Raw genomic sequence first — 15,877 nt, 5'->3', positions numbered from 1 at the left:
GATGCAGAAGAAGAGTCCGAAAAGCAAGGGGGATAAACGTTAACAACGTCACAGAATCCAAAAGACAGTGGGCACAGCCACCAAACCTGTAAACGATGGAAGAAGCGGACTTGACCGAAAGCAAGTTCTTGTCGGAAACAGTTAAAATTGCAATCTCAAACAGACATGATTTCAGTGCTACAATGGGGTGGAATAAAATAGTGAATGATGTGGACCATCTACATCCCTTGGTACGCTGGGTAACAAAGTGCGAGTTAATGATATGGAATAGGTAGCTGGCCAGACTTTCGCGCAGTTAAGTAATGTCTGTGTCGAGATGAATAAATAATTATGAGTGCTTGACTTCATTTTCATCGTCCAACGCAAGCACGCTGGTTGAAAATCGCACTGATTTTCTTGGGGTTGTCGGGCGAGTCCCGGTCCCTGATGACGCTGTTGATGTCACACGCGCCGGCAAGGGTGCAGATCGGTACCCGAGTATCAATTTTGACATACGGTGCCTTATGGACCGCAGGGACCGCAGGCCATCAGGTGTTGCTGGGCCTGCCGAGTTGATCGTAGATGTGGAGGGAGATGGGCGGATTAACGCAGTTGAGGGCGGAGGGTGACAATTTAAGGTAGTGCTAGTGCTTGTTTTCTTAAGGGAAGAGCGAGAAGGGGGTGGAGGAAGGCTGTATGTGGGACGATGCGGTGCGGATGAGTCGCGGGGGTACCTCATATGAGAGGGTGATGAAGGTGCAGAATGCCGGTGATGACACGGATTTCGTAGATGAGGTGTACAGGATACATGTAGGCCCATTGCAATTTGTTCAATGGTAGGACGGGAGACTGCGGAGTCTCTGTATCTCGCGTGCATTCGTGGATGAACATGAGGGTTTCGTTCTTCTGAGGTGGAATACATGCCATGCTGCGCAGTACAATAATGAGTGTCGGCTGGGGCAAATAAGGATGCTCGCTTACTAGGTTGTCTGCATGTCGTTTCCTCGGAGAAGCTAAAATGGTATGACTGATGGACTTGCGTATTGAGACGAAGAAGCGTGAAGCAGTTCCACTAAGTCCAGCTGCAGGACTCTGCTGGCGTGATTGAGGTTTGTCGTTCGTAGACACATGCGGAGAAGACACTAGGGCATTCATCATAGATCGAATGGTATGAGAAGAGGGTGCTCGAGGATCTGTGTGGTGACTCGTACGCGTGTGCGCGGTGCGCAGTAAGTGATGTAATAAATATCGTGGTATGCGTTGTTTTCGCCTAGTAGCTAGGTTCCGACGTTAATGACGTGAAATTCGTGAATCATACATGAACTCGAAGTGCTCCGGTATAAGTATTGTGTTATGACTAAATGATTTAGACTTTTGAGCTCCGATCTAATAAGGCGCTATAGCCAAGTGGTTACGGCGACAGATTAGAAATCTGTTCCTCTTTGAGGGCGCAGGTTCGAGTCCTGCTGGCGTCGAAGTCTTCTTTTTTCGAATTTCTCGAGTGCCGCTAAATATAAACATGGATGGATGAGTGCTAAATACGGACGTCACGGCTCCGGAACTTCTGGACGGCTGCAGATGGGCCATCCTACTAGTGTCAGATGCTATTTCAATCTACTGATACATCTATAGCATAACGGGTTCGAACCGTGGTTCTGTACTCGATTCAGCCACCCTATAAGCTGCCGAGGTCGAGCGGAGTTGGGACCGTCAATTTCCAGGTGCGAAGAAGCTCCCGGGCGTGTTCAGCTTGCTATTGGTATCTTCAAGGATTTACGACATTGCCATTGCAATCGTGTGATACTGTGGCGTATCAGATGTTTCACACTGACTCAGACATGGTCAGCCCTGCCCAAATTTGAAGAGGTAGTCGAATTTCTCGTCCATTGAGCTTATAAAATTATAGCTTCTTTACCAAGGTTCGTGGCTTAGGACGAGCAGATTGACGATTCCTTAGCAGACAACGAAGAAAAATGGTTGTCTTCCCACTATGAGAGCCACCGACTCGTATCAGATGTTGAGCAGAAGCTCCAGGTTAGCGGTATCCCTACCTGCAATTCAGGTAAGGCCGGTCTCACAAGTGAGTCATTGAAACTCTAAGTTGCTACAATTTTGGATCGGAATACAGCCCTCACAGATTCCTAGTTCGAATGGACAAGCACCTTGGCCTTGCTCGTCGACAAATATCGCCTAGCATCCTTGTTTCAGAAGATCCCTATTTCATGCAAGATATAGTCGTTGACCTCTAAGTTACCATTTTCAGGTGTCAAAGATCCCCTTTATAAGGCGAACTAACATGCCTTGAACTTATCTTTCCGATGCTCTTCACTTATAATCTCGCTTTAGGGATATCGTGCATTGTTGCCCTGGCTGTCGTTTCGAGTCTGACTCGCAGACGTGTTTATCCTTTACCTCTGCCACCTGGCCCTCGTCCGTTACCATTTCTGGGTAACGTGCTGCAATTGGATACCAAACGACCTTGGCTCACATATACTGCATGGGGAAAGACATACGGTGGGTAGCAAATTGATGGCCTCTTCGCTAAGCTCTTAGATTCAATTTCATACCTTATCATAGGAAAAATCATTCACTCCCGCGTACTTGGGATTGACTTGATCGTCATAAACTCTGAAACCATAGCGCGGGAGTTGCTGGACAAGCGTTCAGCAAATTACTCTTCTCGCCCTGCTACTCCCACCAACGAACTGTATGCATTCCCGGTTTGCATTTAATTTCTTCTTCATCAACTGGTGATGCAGATCTGGACTGGGTTTCAATACCGCATTTCTTCCTTATGGGGAGACTTTACGACAACATCGCAAGATCTTCCATCAAGTCCTCAGGGCCGAAGTCTCGCTCTCATACCACGAGCTGTACTCTCGCCACGCAAATGAACTAGTCATCAATCTTTTAGGTGTCACTAGTGACTCACTGAAACAACGCATTCAAGCGTTCGTACCTAATCCAGTTGTGTTGTTGTGACGTATAATCCAGTGTTGACGATCAATCCTTGTGACAGATACACGGCATCCTTAATCATGACCGTGACATATGGACACCTTGCTTGTGGACATGAATTTCTTACCCGCGTGCAAGAAATCAATGATATTGGAACACAGATTCTTTCTCCCGAGAAGGTTGCCATGTTCACAACCTTTCCTTTCCGTGAGTTCCTTCATCGATGACATAATTTTGAACGCTCAGCATGAGGTTGCAGTTGCAAAGTTACCGTTTTGGTGCTTCGGTGGAGCGTTTTCCCAGATGGGACGCTGTAGAGAATTATGTCAACAACTTTTGAACGAGCCCTTTAACGAAGTGAAGGCACAGATGGTACGTTTTCAGAGTTGGGGATGGAAATTTCGCCTGATCTGTTTGCGTGAAGGCAAATGGTACTGCTTCACACTCGTTAGTCGCTGACTTTCTCAGCCAAGCTCACGATGACGCCGACGAAGACACGATGAAGTCTGTTGCGTTGATGGGATCCATAGGTAAGATTTTTTTTACCAGAACAGAATTCATCTATTGACGGGAATACGGCGTCTAAGGTGGTATAGAAACCGTGAGTCGCTACTTAGACAGCTTATGCAGTCCTGATTCTCACTTTCGATGTCCCGCAGACTGCAGCCGCATTGCAGACATTTTGTTTGGCGATGGTGCTTTATCCTGACGTCCAAGCACGGGCTCGTGCTGAAATTGATCAAGCTGTGGGGCATGATAAGATGCCGTGCCTTGATGACAGGGCGTCACTACCCTACCTCGATGCCGTTCTACGCGAGGTCCTGAGATGGTATCCTATCGGCCCCCTTGGTTGGTCGGCAATAATATAACTTTGTGTTTGCATGGCTGACCTCTTGCACAGGAGTTCCACACGCGACATCAAATGACGATGTCTATGGCGGGCACTTTATACCCAAAGGTTCGAAGCCGTATGAGTGAGGCTGTCATTGACTCATCTCTAGTTTGATCAGGTGCGATAGTAATGGTTAATCAGTGGTATGTCACTGTGGAGTGCATGTAATGGCTTGAGCTGAGCATGACTCAGGGCACTGTCTCGGGATGAAGACATTTTCCCTGATGCATCACGCTTCGATCCTAGTCGCCATCTAGCAGTTGACGGGAAACTCAAGGACACTTTCGTCAACCATTTTGCCTTTGGTCATGGCAGGTGAATATTTCAACTTGCTACCATTTTCAATCATTTACCGACCCTTGCAGGCGTATTTGTCCTGGTAGGCTTATATATGATTGATCTGGCAGTGTTATGAATGACAAATGCCCTTGGCAGGTCGTTGGTTTTCAGAGAGCAGTATGTGGACTGCAGTTGCTGCCATACTCGCCGTCATGCGCATTGATCATGCCAAAGACTTAAACGGAGACAAGATTGAAGTGAAGCTAGAGTTCACCACCGGCTTGGCGATGTAAGTGACTTAGTATGTATTCAAGAACCTGCGGCTGACCCTGCTGAAGTCATCCTGAGCCATTTCACTGCTCGTTTGAATGCGTGAACACAGCGAGAGAAGGATACATCCGAGCAATGATGAATTCGAAGTAGACTCGAGGCGGCCTGTCATATAATGGCACACGATATCGCGTCGTCTTCGTGGCCATCCTGTAGATAACTTGTAATCGTTGACTGTTTAACAAGCGGAGAACAGGGAAATTGTGAAAGATACCTCTAAATTTTCGTAATAGACCGTCGAGTCTCCTGGCACTGCTACTTGCATAACTCACCAGGTCCTTCCCTTCAATGCTCGTCTGATTCTTCCGGGTTCACACCTAGTCCTTCTAACGAGCTCAACACACCCCATCGTGAGCGTCCTGAATGTTCGACATAGTTGCTACAGACAGAAGATAGTAGACGTGTGTATCCAAGTTTTGCAGGTCCTCGTACCCGTAGTACCACCCGACCCCCGATTTACCCGCAGGTGGTGCCCGAGCTACCCGTGTCACACCCTGAATACCAACTTTTGTGATGACGTGATTGTTTGCGTATGAGTTATACCAAACCAAGGTAGTACTAGTCTACTACTACTACGGTATTTACTACTTAGTACTAACGCCTGGCCTTCACACAATAAGTATCATACACATCCTCTGACATTCAACAATATTAATAATAACAGAAAAAGCTTTACCCATATGAGTTCATATGGTGCTTACTCGTTTCGAGCACGAACAAGCTGCCGAGAAAACTAATCACATGCCACGGTCCACAGAGTCGGTTGAACAGGGCATCGTCGAAATGTACTAGTGCTCTGTCATGGTTTATGTAAGTTTCAGGATTTTTCAATAATAAACAAAAGCAGCTACAGAGATTCCGGTATGTCGATGAAGCTACAGCTGTGAAAGCCGAGCATAAACATGAGTAGCCGAAACTTTTTATGAATGTACGGGATGTAACTCTTCGGATCCGAGGATAATCACAGCTTACTCCGTACAGGAAAAATCACCGTGACCACATCATCTTGAGAAATTGACGGTGTTTTCGAGGTCCTTTCATTGCTTTATGATGCGAGGTGGAGGTAGCAAGAGGCAGACGAGTCGCGCTTGCGCAAGACTGGGGGCCAGTCTGTCAAATGGCATCAGCCTGACGCAGAGAGATATCATGGAAAGCTCAACCGAAACTGGTACTCGCTAGCAGACTGGCGCAACGGTTAGGTGATCGATCGTTGCCGAGCGGTGCTGGAGGTCTTGATCTCCGTCTGCTGTAAAGGAGGTATGTTTTAACTTATTGGAGCCTACTCGGAAGCTCTTGGAAATGATAAAAGGCCGCCTACTACGCTGCAGGACCTCAGCTCCATCGTGCATCCCTTTCATCGAGCTCGCCCACTCAGAGAACTTACATTCAAAGAGAATGGCTACCACCACAGCTTCATCCTTCATTAGCTCTGTGATCCTGCAGCCCATCATCGTGGCGATCAGCAGCGCTGTGTACTCATCCCTCCTATCCTACGAGATGGTCGGAAACCTCGATTGGAGGCCGGTAAGTCCTTCGTTTGTGTATTTCACAACCTTTCTGATTGCGCCACACACAAGATCGCCATATGCGCGACATCTGATGTCCTTGTCATCGCGGCTGACCACCTGAAGGATCAAGAAGTTGTTACCGGTACTCGAGGCGCGGCTGTCATAAAGCGCTTTACCCCCCTTGCGCGCATCTTTTTGGCGTTGAATGCGTCGCTGCTCGTGGCAGCTTTAAGTCTCAGTCCGCCGCAAGCGACGTTCTTCACCGCAGCTTTTACCGCCCCAGCCTTTCTGTGGACGACCCCGCTTGATGTTTCGCGGATCGGCGCAGTATTGAAGAGATTCATAGGGGCAAATTATAGTCGAGAAGTGAACAAGGATCATAAACCGTTCGTAATCAAACGGGTCCCTGGCATGAAGGCTTTCTTCAGCGGTACCATTCGAAGGTATGTGCTGTTTCATCCTGACGGTTTGTCATTTCTGACTTGAAGACAGCTGTGGGGTGTTCTTCGTCGTCCACTCGGCGCTGCAGTCCTCGTTGACATCGACGCATAACGCACTTCCATGGACGATCGCCGAGACTGTCCTTTGGTCGATTGTTAATCGCACTGGTCATTGTGTAAGACAAAACTTATTCTAAATTTACCCGCGACTCAAGGTTTTCCAAAGATTATGTCGGACGTGCGCGACTACGACGAGGACAAGGAGGCTGGAGTCCCGACCATACCGGTCCTTCTGGATTCTCTTCTTAAGACTCGGGTGCTCTTGACCATCGTTCACGCAGCCGTTTTGACGGCCTTCCGCCACAATCCGTTTATTGTGGCAAGTTCCTGCTTTGCCATTGCTCTTGTTTGGATTCTAGGGAAAGATACTCCGAAGCCTTACTTCCGTCTTAGTCTTCACTCTCAGTCGATCTTTATTGTTACGTACGCTCTTTTACTCGCTTTTAACTTACTCTAGACTACTATTACATATCTGAGGGCCAAAAGATTCTGAGGGTAGATCTTTTTTAAATCCGGTGACGGTCCGATTTGCCGTGTATATTTTTAGGATCTGATGTATCCACTGTAGTTTAAAATGACATGGTCATCACAAACATGTTGGCCAGCGAGGGAGAGACTGCTCTCGGTCTCAAGACAACGCTGAGATACTGGACTGCTGGTAGTGATACACTAGTAAATACAACGCATATTGGCTAGTACAACTCGCTAGCCGACATCGGATCCTTCGGCCAACGACGCGGGTCGCGGATTGTTCGGATCGTCTGCAGTCTAACAATATGTTGCACATGTACGAGCCGGGCTTACCGAAATGGCAGACGGACTCGGACATGCTCTTCTCATCGTTCCATGTGGGCAAATTAATAGCATTCAATCTTTTGAGCATTTCACAAAACAGGATATCGGCTTGTATACATACATACAAGAAACTCCACACCACTATCTTACCCTTTACGGTTCCGCATGGAAAGTCACTCCAGACGCAGGTACGCCTCTCCCTCTGCGTGCTATGAACGCCTGATGCAGACGACTTCCAAGGGGTGTTGACACCGGTGCCATAGTATAGTTTCTGGTTGCCCCGCTGTAATACGGGTGGATGTGCGAGATGCGAGATGCGTGCGAGCACTGAGGGCTATAGCGATGCTGTCGTGAGACCTCAAATGAATGTGCAAAATGATGACTTACAGGCAAGACCTGACGTGCGGGATCTGGGAGAAAAACAAGCTTGTCTGTGCGGGATGGCGCAGAGGAAAACATAGGTTCTTGTGGGACCCTTTCGCCCCTTCCTTCGTGTATGCCGTCCCAGCGTCGACTGTAAGACAGGGTAGGAAGGGCCGATGACTGCGACGCGGGGTGGGCAGAGTACGATGTTAGCATATAGCGTATCTGGAGGATTCCACCGTAGCAGCTAGGACTAACTCCGAGTAGTTGACCTGTGTCACGTAGTCGGAGACGGTGTTGGAGGTTATGTGCTGCGGGATAGATGAAGGTGGTTTTTTGAGCTTCACAGTTGTTGGCGTTGACGATACGCTTCGTGAGCACGATATGTCACATCTGGGAGTGGAGGGTATTGAACGATCGAATAAGTCATCGATACCTCTGAATTTCAAGAGATTATTGAGTCTCCTGGCACTGTTGCTCGCATAGTATCTCCCCAGACCCTTCCCTTCAGAAATACGATACTCGTCTAATCCTTCCAGGTTCACACCTAGATCTTCTAATGGGCTCAACACATCCCATACTGATATTCGTGAGCGTCCCGAAAGTTCAGCGTAGTTGCCACAGACAGAAGACAGTAAAGTGAGATAGCGAGAAATGAGGAACGACGGATGTCTGTGACGATGGCCTCGAGCGTGTAAATCTTTACTAGTCACTGCTGCAGCTTGAGATTCCCAGGATGGCACGTCCGTGCGTGATCAAGCTAAGGCTGGCATTTGGAGTCAAGAGCGCGTAGACCCACTTCAGACGCTGAGTTTGTGAATGATACGTTCAGGGTGTGGTAAAAAGATTATTATTGAATGGGTTTCGAACCTGCAACAGATTTCTGTCCTGTCATGCTGTCGAATGTACATCGTTGCTATGAATTGAAGAACATTGGGTATTGGCCATAGTCACCATGAACTTCATCTGACGTGATTCGAAAACTCTCGACACAGGCCTCCAAGCACACCGATTAAAATTTAGAACGTTCTAAACGCTGCGTGAAGTCATCGATCACTAGCTAAGCATCCATGATAGAGTTGCTTAATTCTAAACGTTCGAGTTAACTTGAGAGGCTAGCAGTGACATCGCCAAGCCTTGTCCTAAACGGGACTCGTAGTACCTGAACCCAGCGCCAACACTACGTTCAACTAGGATGCGAGCACACACATGATATTCCAAACCTCATTAGACTTTGTCATTCACATTCCTAAGCGTACTCCAACACCTCATACTCTGCGAAATCACGGGTACGGAGAAAGGTATCATGGCAATGGTTAAATTCTTGAGGGGATCCGATGCTTTCAAGAAGGGAAAGGCAGAGACAGGACGAAGAAGAGGTCATAGGGAGAGTAGAGGAGAGGGAGGAAAGAATAGAGGTAGGAGATGAGGGTGAGAATGGGTGCCAAGAGAGGGTGAGGCCTTGAGGGGTTTGAGGGAATCATGGACGCTAATCGGACGCAAGCACAAGCGGAAACGCCTCAATCAATAATAAACCAGAATCACGAGAGTTTATTATTAGATCCGGAGGGATATGAAACAGAGGCGCTGGATGATGCAGCTAGCTACTTTTGTAAGTTGTACGTCAACCTGATTCCTGGGGCTTGTGCCACAGGGTGAGACTAGGCCTGAAGGCCTGAATAATCGCACCGGCGTGCGCACTGACATATCTCTTTACTGGACAGATGAAGCCTGCGCGGGATCCATTGCGACACGGATATGTTCTTTTTACTGCAATGTTCATTTACTAAAACAGCATACCTCCTGCAGGCCTGCACGCAACCTGCACGTTGATATCATATCAGCCGTGTCACACACATAAAGTTTTTTGATCACAGGCGCGTTGTACTAGTGTCCATATGGAAGCCACTGCGTGCACGTTCAACGTTGTTTCAAAAATGACTTCGGACCGCGGAAACAATCAAGTCTCACGTTTTCTGAAGCGAAGTCTTCGCTTCAGTGCAGATTGATTGATAAAAGTATACTACCATGTGAGCTTTAGCAGAGGCGCTCTAACAATAAACAAAGGCTAATTTATCGGTATGAAAATAGACACTACCGGCCGGCTACTCGTACTATACCGTTTTCCCTTTTCTCGCACAACAAAGATTCTTGCGCCCGGAGCGAGCGTATTGCACAAATCGTCTTGGAATCTCTTACCAATTCGATTATGTACAGCGGCCACCGGCCAGCGCTTTAGCTCTGCATGCAAGGTACCGCGTCTTAACAGCTGCCATTGTTAAACACACACTCTCACATTCCTAACCCTCATCAGGTCTAATCTTTAACATAACGTCCCTTGTCTGAACCTTTTCCTGACCTGAGCTCAAGTAATTATCTCTCACTCAAAATGGAATTTTGATTAAAGCATCATCAGGTCCGCGAACTCAACGCGCAAACTAAGGAGATCACGTGATTATTTGTGTATGAGTTATGCCAAACTAGGGTACTAACGCCTAACCTTTACACAATCTCACACACTGACCTCGACCACGAAAAGATGCCGAGAAGACACTGCATGCCACGGAGTCAGCGGGGCTGAACTCTACTCGCGCTCTGTCATTATTTATGTAAGTTTTAGGATTGACCAGGGCCTAATAATACTTAAACAAAAGCAGCTAAGGCTGTAAAAGCTGTATTCGAACTCAAACATTCATAGCCGAAACTTTTATGAACGCACGGGATGAAACTTCTTCGGTTCCGAGGACGGTCACAGCGTACTCCGTATCTTGAATTAAAATTCACGGCGAGTTTTCGAGGTCCTTTGATTTGACATCAGGCTTTATGATGCGAGGTGGAGGCAGCGAGGCAGCAGGAGCTTCTGGTATCGGTGTAGTTGGCAGGCAGATGACTCACTTGCGCAAGATTGGGGCCCAGTCTGTCAAATCATCAACCTGAGCCAAGGAGATATCGTGGAAAGCTCAACCGAACTGGCGCTTGCTGGCAGACTGGCACGACAGCCAGGTGAATCGTGATCGAGCGGTGCTAGAAGTCTTGATTTCCATCTGCTGTAAGTCAGGTACGTTGTGATCTGATCTCATGGATTGAAAAGTTGTATTCATGGTTTTTCTTGCAGCTTCCGAAGTTTTTAGAAACGATAAAAGGCTGCCTACTACGCTGCAAAGCCTCAGCTCCATCGTACATCCTTTCATCGAGCTTGCCCACTCAGAGAACTTACCTTCAACGAGAATGGCTACCACCACAGCTTCATCCTTCATTAGCTCTGTGATCCTGCAGCCCATCATCGTGGCGATCAGCAGCGCTGTGTACTCATCCCTTCTATCCTACGAGATGGTCGGAAACCTCGACTGGAGGCCGGTAAGTCATTTGTTTGTAGTTTTTATAACATTCCTGATCGCGCCGCACGAAAGATTGTCATATGCGCGACATCTGATGTCCTTGTCATCGCGGCTGACCACTTGAAGGATCAAGAAATTGTCATCGGTTCTCGAGGCGCGGCGGTCATAAAGCGCTTTACCCCCCTTGCGCGTATCTTCTTGGCGCTGAATGCGTCGCTGCTCGTGGCAGCTTTGAGTCTCAGTCCGCCGAAAGCGACGCTCTTCACCGCAATTTTCACTTCCCCAGCTTTTCTGTGGACGACGCCCCTTGATGTTTCGCGGATCGGCACAATGCTGAAGAGACTCATAGGGGCAAATTATAGTCAAGAAATGGACAAAGCTCGCAAACCGTTCATCATCAAACGGGTCCCTGGCATGAAGGCTTTTTTCAGCGGTACCATCCGAAGGTATGTGCTGTCGCATCCTGACGGTTTATGGTTTCTGACTTGAAGACAGCTGTGGGGTGTTCTTAGTCGTCCACTCGGCGCTGCAGTCGCCGTGGAAATCGACGCATAACGCACTTCCATGGACGATCGCCGAGACTCTCGTTTGGTCGATGGTCAATCGCACCGGTCATTGTGTAAGGCAAATTTTTATTGTAAATGTACTCGCGACTCAAGGTGTTCTAAAGATTATGTCGGACGTGCGCGACTACGACGAGGACAAGGAGGCCGGAGTCCCGACCATACCTGTCCTCCTAGATTCTCTTCTGAAGACTCGGATGATCTTGACCGTCGTTCACGCAGCTATTTTGACGGCCTTCCGCCACAATCCGTTTATTGTGGCAAGTTCCTGCTTTGCAATTGCTCTTGTTTGGATTCTAGGGAAAGATACTCCGAAACCTTACTTCCGTCTTAGTCTTCACTCTCAGTCGATCTTCATTGTTACGTATGCTGCTATGCTCGCTTTTGGTTTGGTTTAGATCGCTATTGCACATCTTAGGGGCTAAAAGGTTCTTAGTGTGGATCTTCTGTGTCGGTTCGATTTGCCGTATATTTTCAGGGTCCGTTGTATTTATTGTAGTCCCGAAATGTAACAGTTACCACAAACATGTTGGGCAGCGAGGGAGAGACAGGCACACTGGTAAGAACAAATGTTCTCGGTCTCCGGACAGAACTGAGATACTCGAGAGTCGATACTATGGAATTGCTAGTAATGGCATACTAGGTAGAAATGTATCATGATATTGAATATTGGTCCTCGCCTCACAAGCGCCATTAATGGAAGCAACACATCAGGAGCGTCCCCTATCCCACGCTCGATAACTGGTTTATTTAACATAATTATATCAGAAATCATCACACTGAGAGCATACTATTCTAAGTCTTAGGTCACCTGGCAGCGCCACTAATTCTTGGGTGAATGTCTCCTGAATCAGATTATCTACGTTGAAGTTGCTGTGCGACTCGTCGAGACAATTGAGAGCTAACAGCGGGGACACCTTTGGTGGACTCAGAGTGACCGTCACTCGAGATTCGACCAACTTGGGGGTGCTCCAACATCTGATGGTGCCATCCATCAATCTGTTCCAAGGCTTGCTCCCCACTGTGAGTCGAATATATCCTTCTGCTACGCATGGCCTTGACTATTGAAGGTGATCGCATCATGATAATGTCTAGGAAAGATAATCTGTGATGGCAGCCCCTGCGGGATGGATGAAGACTAAACTGTTTGATGAATATAACGCTCACTAACTGGAACTTGCATGTTAAAATTGCGAATACATCTTCAGTTGATGTTAATTACCCACTTCGTTTCCATATTTTCACGCAGCTTCGCAGACAGGGAGCAGAATTCGTCATTACTGCTTACGCCACACAGTCAAGCGCTATTACTAGTAGATCCTTTCCATGCCAGGAGTCTGCATCAATGATACTAGTGCTGGACTATTTCAGGTCGCTAGCACGTTCGGCACCCAGTTTTCAGTCAAAACAGGCCTGCCGCAGGGGTGTATCGTCCCTGCGAGTCTCTCGATTTGTCCGGCCGGCAGATCTATAAATCGTTTAGTCACTCGTCGGTGCCAAGAGCTATATTGAGACAAGTCCCAACGTTCCGCCTCAGTGAAAATCGGACAGAGACTCCCACGAAGATTGGCGGATTTGTAAGTTTCGAGTAGTCTGTAAACTCATATCAATCGGAATCCAAGTTGTACAAACACATTCTGAACGCCGCGCCGATCTGTGCACGATTCAAAGTTTGAGTAGCACGTACTCAATGCTGCGCGGAATCCAACTCCGACGTTTCAACGGGTCGCCTTTACAGCAAACATCAGTTCCCCGCGCAGAAGACCATTGCCCCACCAAAAGCTGCATTCCAGAAAACGGGACCAACCTCCCCGGTGGTGTGGACCTGGGAAAAGCACCGCAACGAAAAGGAGGTGCACGAAGAGAGATGGATCTGAGTGCGTAGGTGACAGTCATGGCGGCGAATATGTATTTTCCATCGCGGGACATGATAACAGCCAAGAGTCTGTCATCATGCAAGAGTGGATCTCCGACTGCCTGCAGCTGATTGGTCTTGAGTACAGGCTCACTAGTGGTCAATTGATCGGCTAACAATATAGCTTTCATTGAGAGTCTAGTATGACCCGAAGAACGATGAGTTCCTGTCCATCAATCGCCCGCCACTTTCGGATGGTTTCAAATCAAGCGAGGCAGAGAAGATGTGCACGTGTGCAATCCTTGGACCAACACAGTCCCTTGAGCTCCCTGCCGTCCTTTGACCATATGCAGGTCGGACCGTTCCCACCGCTCATGACGGCTTCAACCCAAGCGTGCGCGTGACTGGTCTCTATGGGTGGTGCTACAATTTGTCGACCAGTAGTATCCGGGTTCCAGCGTTACGGTGCCGTCTTGCGAGACCAATCGAATTGCAGCGTTGTGCCGGTCGCCGATCAATCGATCATGTATGCCCTCCTTTCAAAGTTATATTCCACAACCGCAGTCTGCCATCTACATTTGCACAAATGACCATCATTTCACCCGGGGATACTACCATCGAAGGTATCGCTCCCCCATTGTTACTCGAAAATTTTCCTATTGGTTCTCTGTCTCTTTTCCACTGACGAATCGAACTATCCCCAGACGTGCTCATTATATCGCCACTGGTGCCCAAGTAGGCAAGGCCCCATATGCATTCGGAGTGACCCTCCGTGACGCACTCTGGCATCAAGCTTCCTGCCGGACGTTCTGGCTTTGGTTTCTTCCACGACGTGGTTCGAGTATTGTGGTTGACGAAGTAGGACCGACCGAGTGGTGAGATGTGCCATTCGCATCCAGGAACAGCGAGATCTCCAGGATAATCTATGTTCGACGGTGAGTTCGTCGCTCCTTGTCGCAAATTCATCTCCTCACCTAGTCGCACTCTTGGTGCACCATCCGAGGACGTCTTATACTGACGCCACATAGGAGGAAGCGCTTCATTCCCGCCTGCTTCTAATTGAGTAAGCTGGTGGGTATCACTCGGTGGCTGCTCACCTTCCCAAAGTGCCCTCTTCGTGTGGCATGACATAGTATACTGGGCTGTACGAACGAACTGAACAGAGAAACACTGCGCAAAGTGAGCAATCGAGGGAAGGGAGAGATACGGGTTGAAGCTAATAATGAAGAGATCTGCTATTTGGGTCAGTTGTGCATTCTGTAGTTGCGGGCGCCTTGCTGACACCGCATGTCAAATTGAATAGGTCCTGAACCTGCAGCAGATCTCTGTCCTGTCATACTGTCGAATGTGCATCGCTTCCATGAGTTGAAGAACATCAGGTATGGGCAGTTACGGTGGAATCACATTGCACATTTTCATTTCTTTCTGTCTGCCACCATACATTATTATTCATTTGCAACATGTCGCTGAATCGAGAATAGGTGACTCGCCCGTAGATGATGCCATTGATTTTCAGGTTCGATTTATGTTCCTTTGTAGATCCAGACTCCAGAGTCTTGGAGATTTCACATTTCACTGCTCAAGTCTAGCCATACATGTATTCCGTTGTAACTTCCATTAATCTAACTCTTCTGAATCACCGTGAACTTCGTCTGACGTGATTCGGAAAGTCTCGACACAGGTGCTCACCAGCCTCCAAGCACACTGATTTAGATCTAGAACGTTCTCAACGCTGCGTGAAGTCATCGAAGCTGATAGAGTTGAAACGTTCGAGTTCACTTGGGAGCACACCGCCAAGCCTTGTCCTAAATGAGACTCGGAGTACCTGAACCTTACGGCGCACAGCACCAGCACTTCAAGTTGGTGTAGCCAACTAGCATGCAAGCACACATGATATCCCAAACCTCATTAAACTATGTCATTCATATTCCCGACCGTATCCCGACACCTCATACTCTGCGAAATGATGGATATGGAGAAAGATATCACGGTAAAGATTGACAGGCTGAAGCAGAGGTTATAGGGAGAGTAGAGGAGAAGAGGAAAGAGTAGAGACAGTAAATGAGGGTGAGAATGGGTGCCAAGAGAGGGTAGAGGACGGTGAGGGGTTGTGGGATGCTTGAGGGAATCATGGACGCTAATCGGACGCAAGCACAAGCGGGACCAGAATCACCTGAGTCTATTATTAGATCCGGAGGGACATGAAACAGAGGCGCTCGACGATGCAGCTAGCTACTTTTGCAATTGTACGTTGTAAACTTGTACGTCAACCGGGGCTTGTGCCTTGTGCCAGTGGCCACAGGGTGGTAGTGCCGAGACCTGATAATCCCACCGGCGTGTGGACAGATCTTGAAGCTCGCGCGGGGTCCATTGCAACACGGATATGTTCAGCAGCGTGTCACACACGTGCTACACTACTAGTCTCCATGTGGGAACTTCAACGTTGAACTGACTTCGGCCGCGGAAACAAGTGACTGATGGCCATCGATAAAAGTACCATGTGAGCGCCTCTAACAA

At 48.1% G+C, this 15,877-nt stretch overlaps 4 protein-coding genes and 1 non-coding gene across 5 annotated transcripts; 4 read left to right on the top strand and 1 right to left on the bottom strand.

Moving 5' to 3' along the window:
* Positions 1-18: 18 nt before the first annotated feature.
* On the bottom strand, positions 19-1,289 carry F5891DRAFT_215117 (uncharacterized protein). Its single transcript, XM_041370935.1, has 2 exons — positions 961-1,289; positions 19-907 (listed from the first exon to the last, which is right to left on the bottom strand). Exons 1-2 carry the CDS (start codon positions 1,135-1,137, stop codon positions 329-331), a joined length of 756 nt encoding a protein of 251 aa, XP_041233388.1. The 5' UTR covers positions 1,138-1,289; the 3' UTR covers positions 19-328.
* Positions 1,290-1,372: 83 nt separating this feature from the next.
* Positions 1,373-1,454, top strand: F5891DRAFT_t11. The gene has a single exon. It is a non-coding gene; the product is annotated as a tRNA-Ser (tRNA).
* Positions 1,455-2,297: 843 nt separating this feature from the next.
* F5891DRAFT_1180840 (cytochrome P450) lies at positions 2,298-4,401 on the top strand (the record flags this gene model as incomplete). The annotated part of the gene is made up of 13 exons (XM_041365986.1): positions 2,298-2,493; positions 2,557-2,686; positions 2,739-2,930; positions 2,999-3,144; positions 3,197-3,309; positions 3,362-3,467; positions 3,525-3,538; positions 3,597-3,786; positions 3,839-3,895; positions 3,948-3,972; positions 4,022-4,144; positions 4,195-4,208; positions 4,265-4,401. 13 exons carry the CDS (start codon positions 2,298-2,300, stop codon positions 4,399-4,401), a joined length of 1,443 nt encoding a protein of 480 aa, XP_041233387.1.
* Positions 4,402-5,833: 1,432 nt separating this feature from the next.
* F5891DRAFT_938624 (uncharacterized protein) lies at positions 5,834-6,903 on the top strand (the record flags this gene model as incomplete). The annotated part of the gene is made up of 4 exons (XM_041374181.1): positions 5,834-5,962; positions 6,016-6,389; positions 6,439-6,562; positions 6,613-6,903. 4 exons carry the CDS (start codon positions 5,834-5,836, stop codon positions 6,901-6,903), a joined length of 918 nt encoding a protein of 305 aa, XP_041233386.1.
* A 3,621-nt stretch (positions 6,904-10,524) lies between these two features.
* On the top strand, positions 10,525-12,032 carry F5891DRAFT_214900 (uncharacterized protein). Its single transcript, XM_041370934.1, has 5 exons — positions 10,525-10,662; positions 10,720-10,961; positions 11,015-11,388; positions 11,438-11,561; positions 11,613-12,032. The coding sequence occupies exons 2-5, from the start codon at positions 10,833-10,835 to the stop codon at positions 11,901-11,903; spliced, it is 918 nt and encodes a 305-aa protein (XP_041233385.1). The 5' UTR covers positions 10,525-10,662; positions 10,720-10,832; the 3' UTR covers positions 11,904-12,032.
* The last annotated feature ends 3,845 nt before the right edge of the window (positions 12,033-15,877 follow it).

This window comes from Suillus fuscotomentosus (genome assembly GCF_016647785.1).
Source record: "Suillus fuscotomentosus strain FC203 chromosome Unknown F5891scaffold_2, whole genome shotgun sequence".
Classification (NCBI taxonomy): domain Eukaryota; kingdom Fungi; phylum Basidiomycota; class Agaricomycetes; order Boletales; family Suillaceae; genus Suillus; species Suillus fuscotomentosus.
This window is presented reverse-complemented; position numbering and strand designations above follow the sequence as displayed.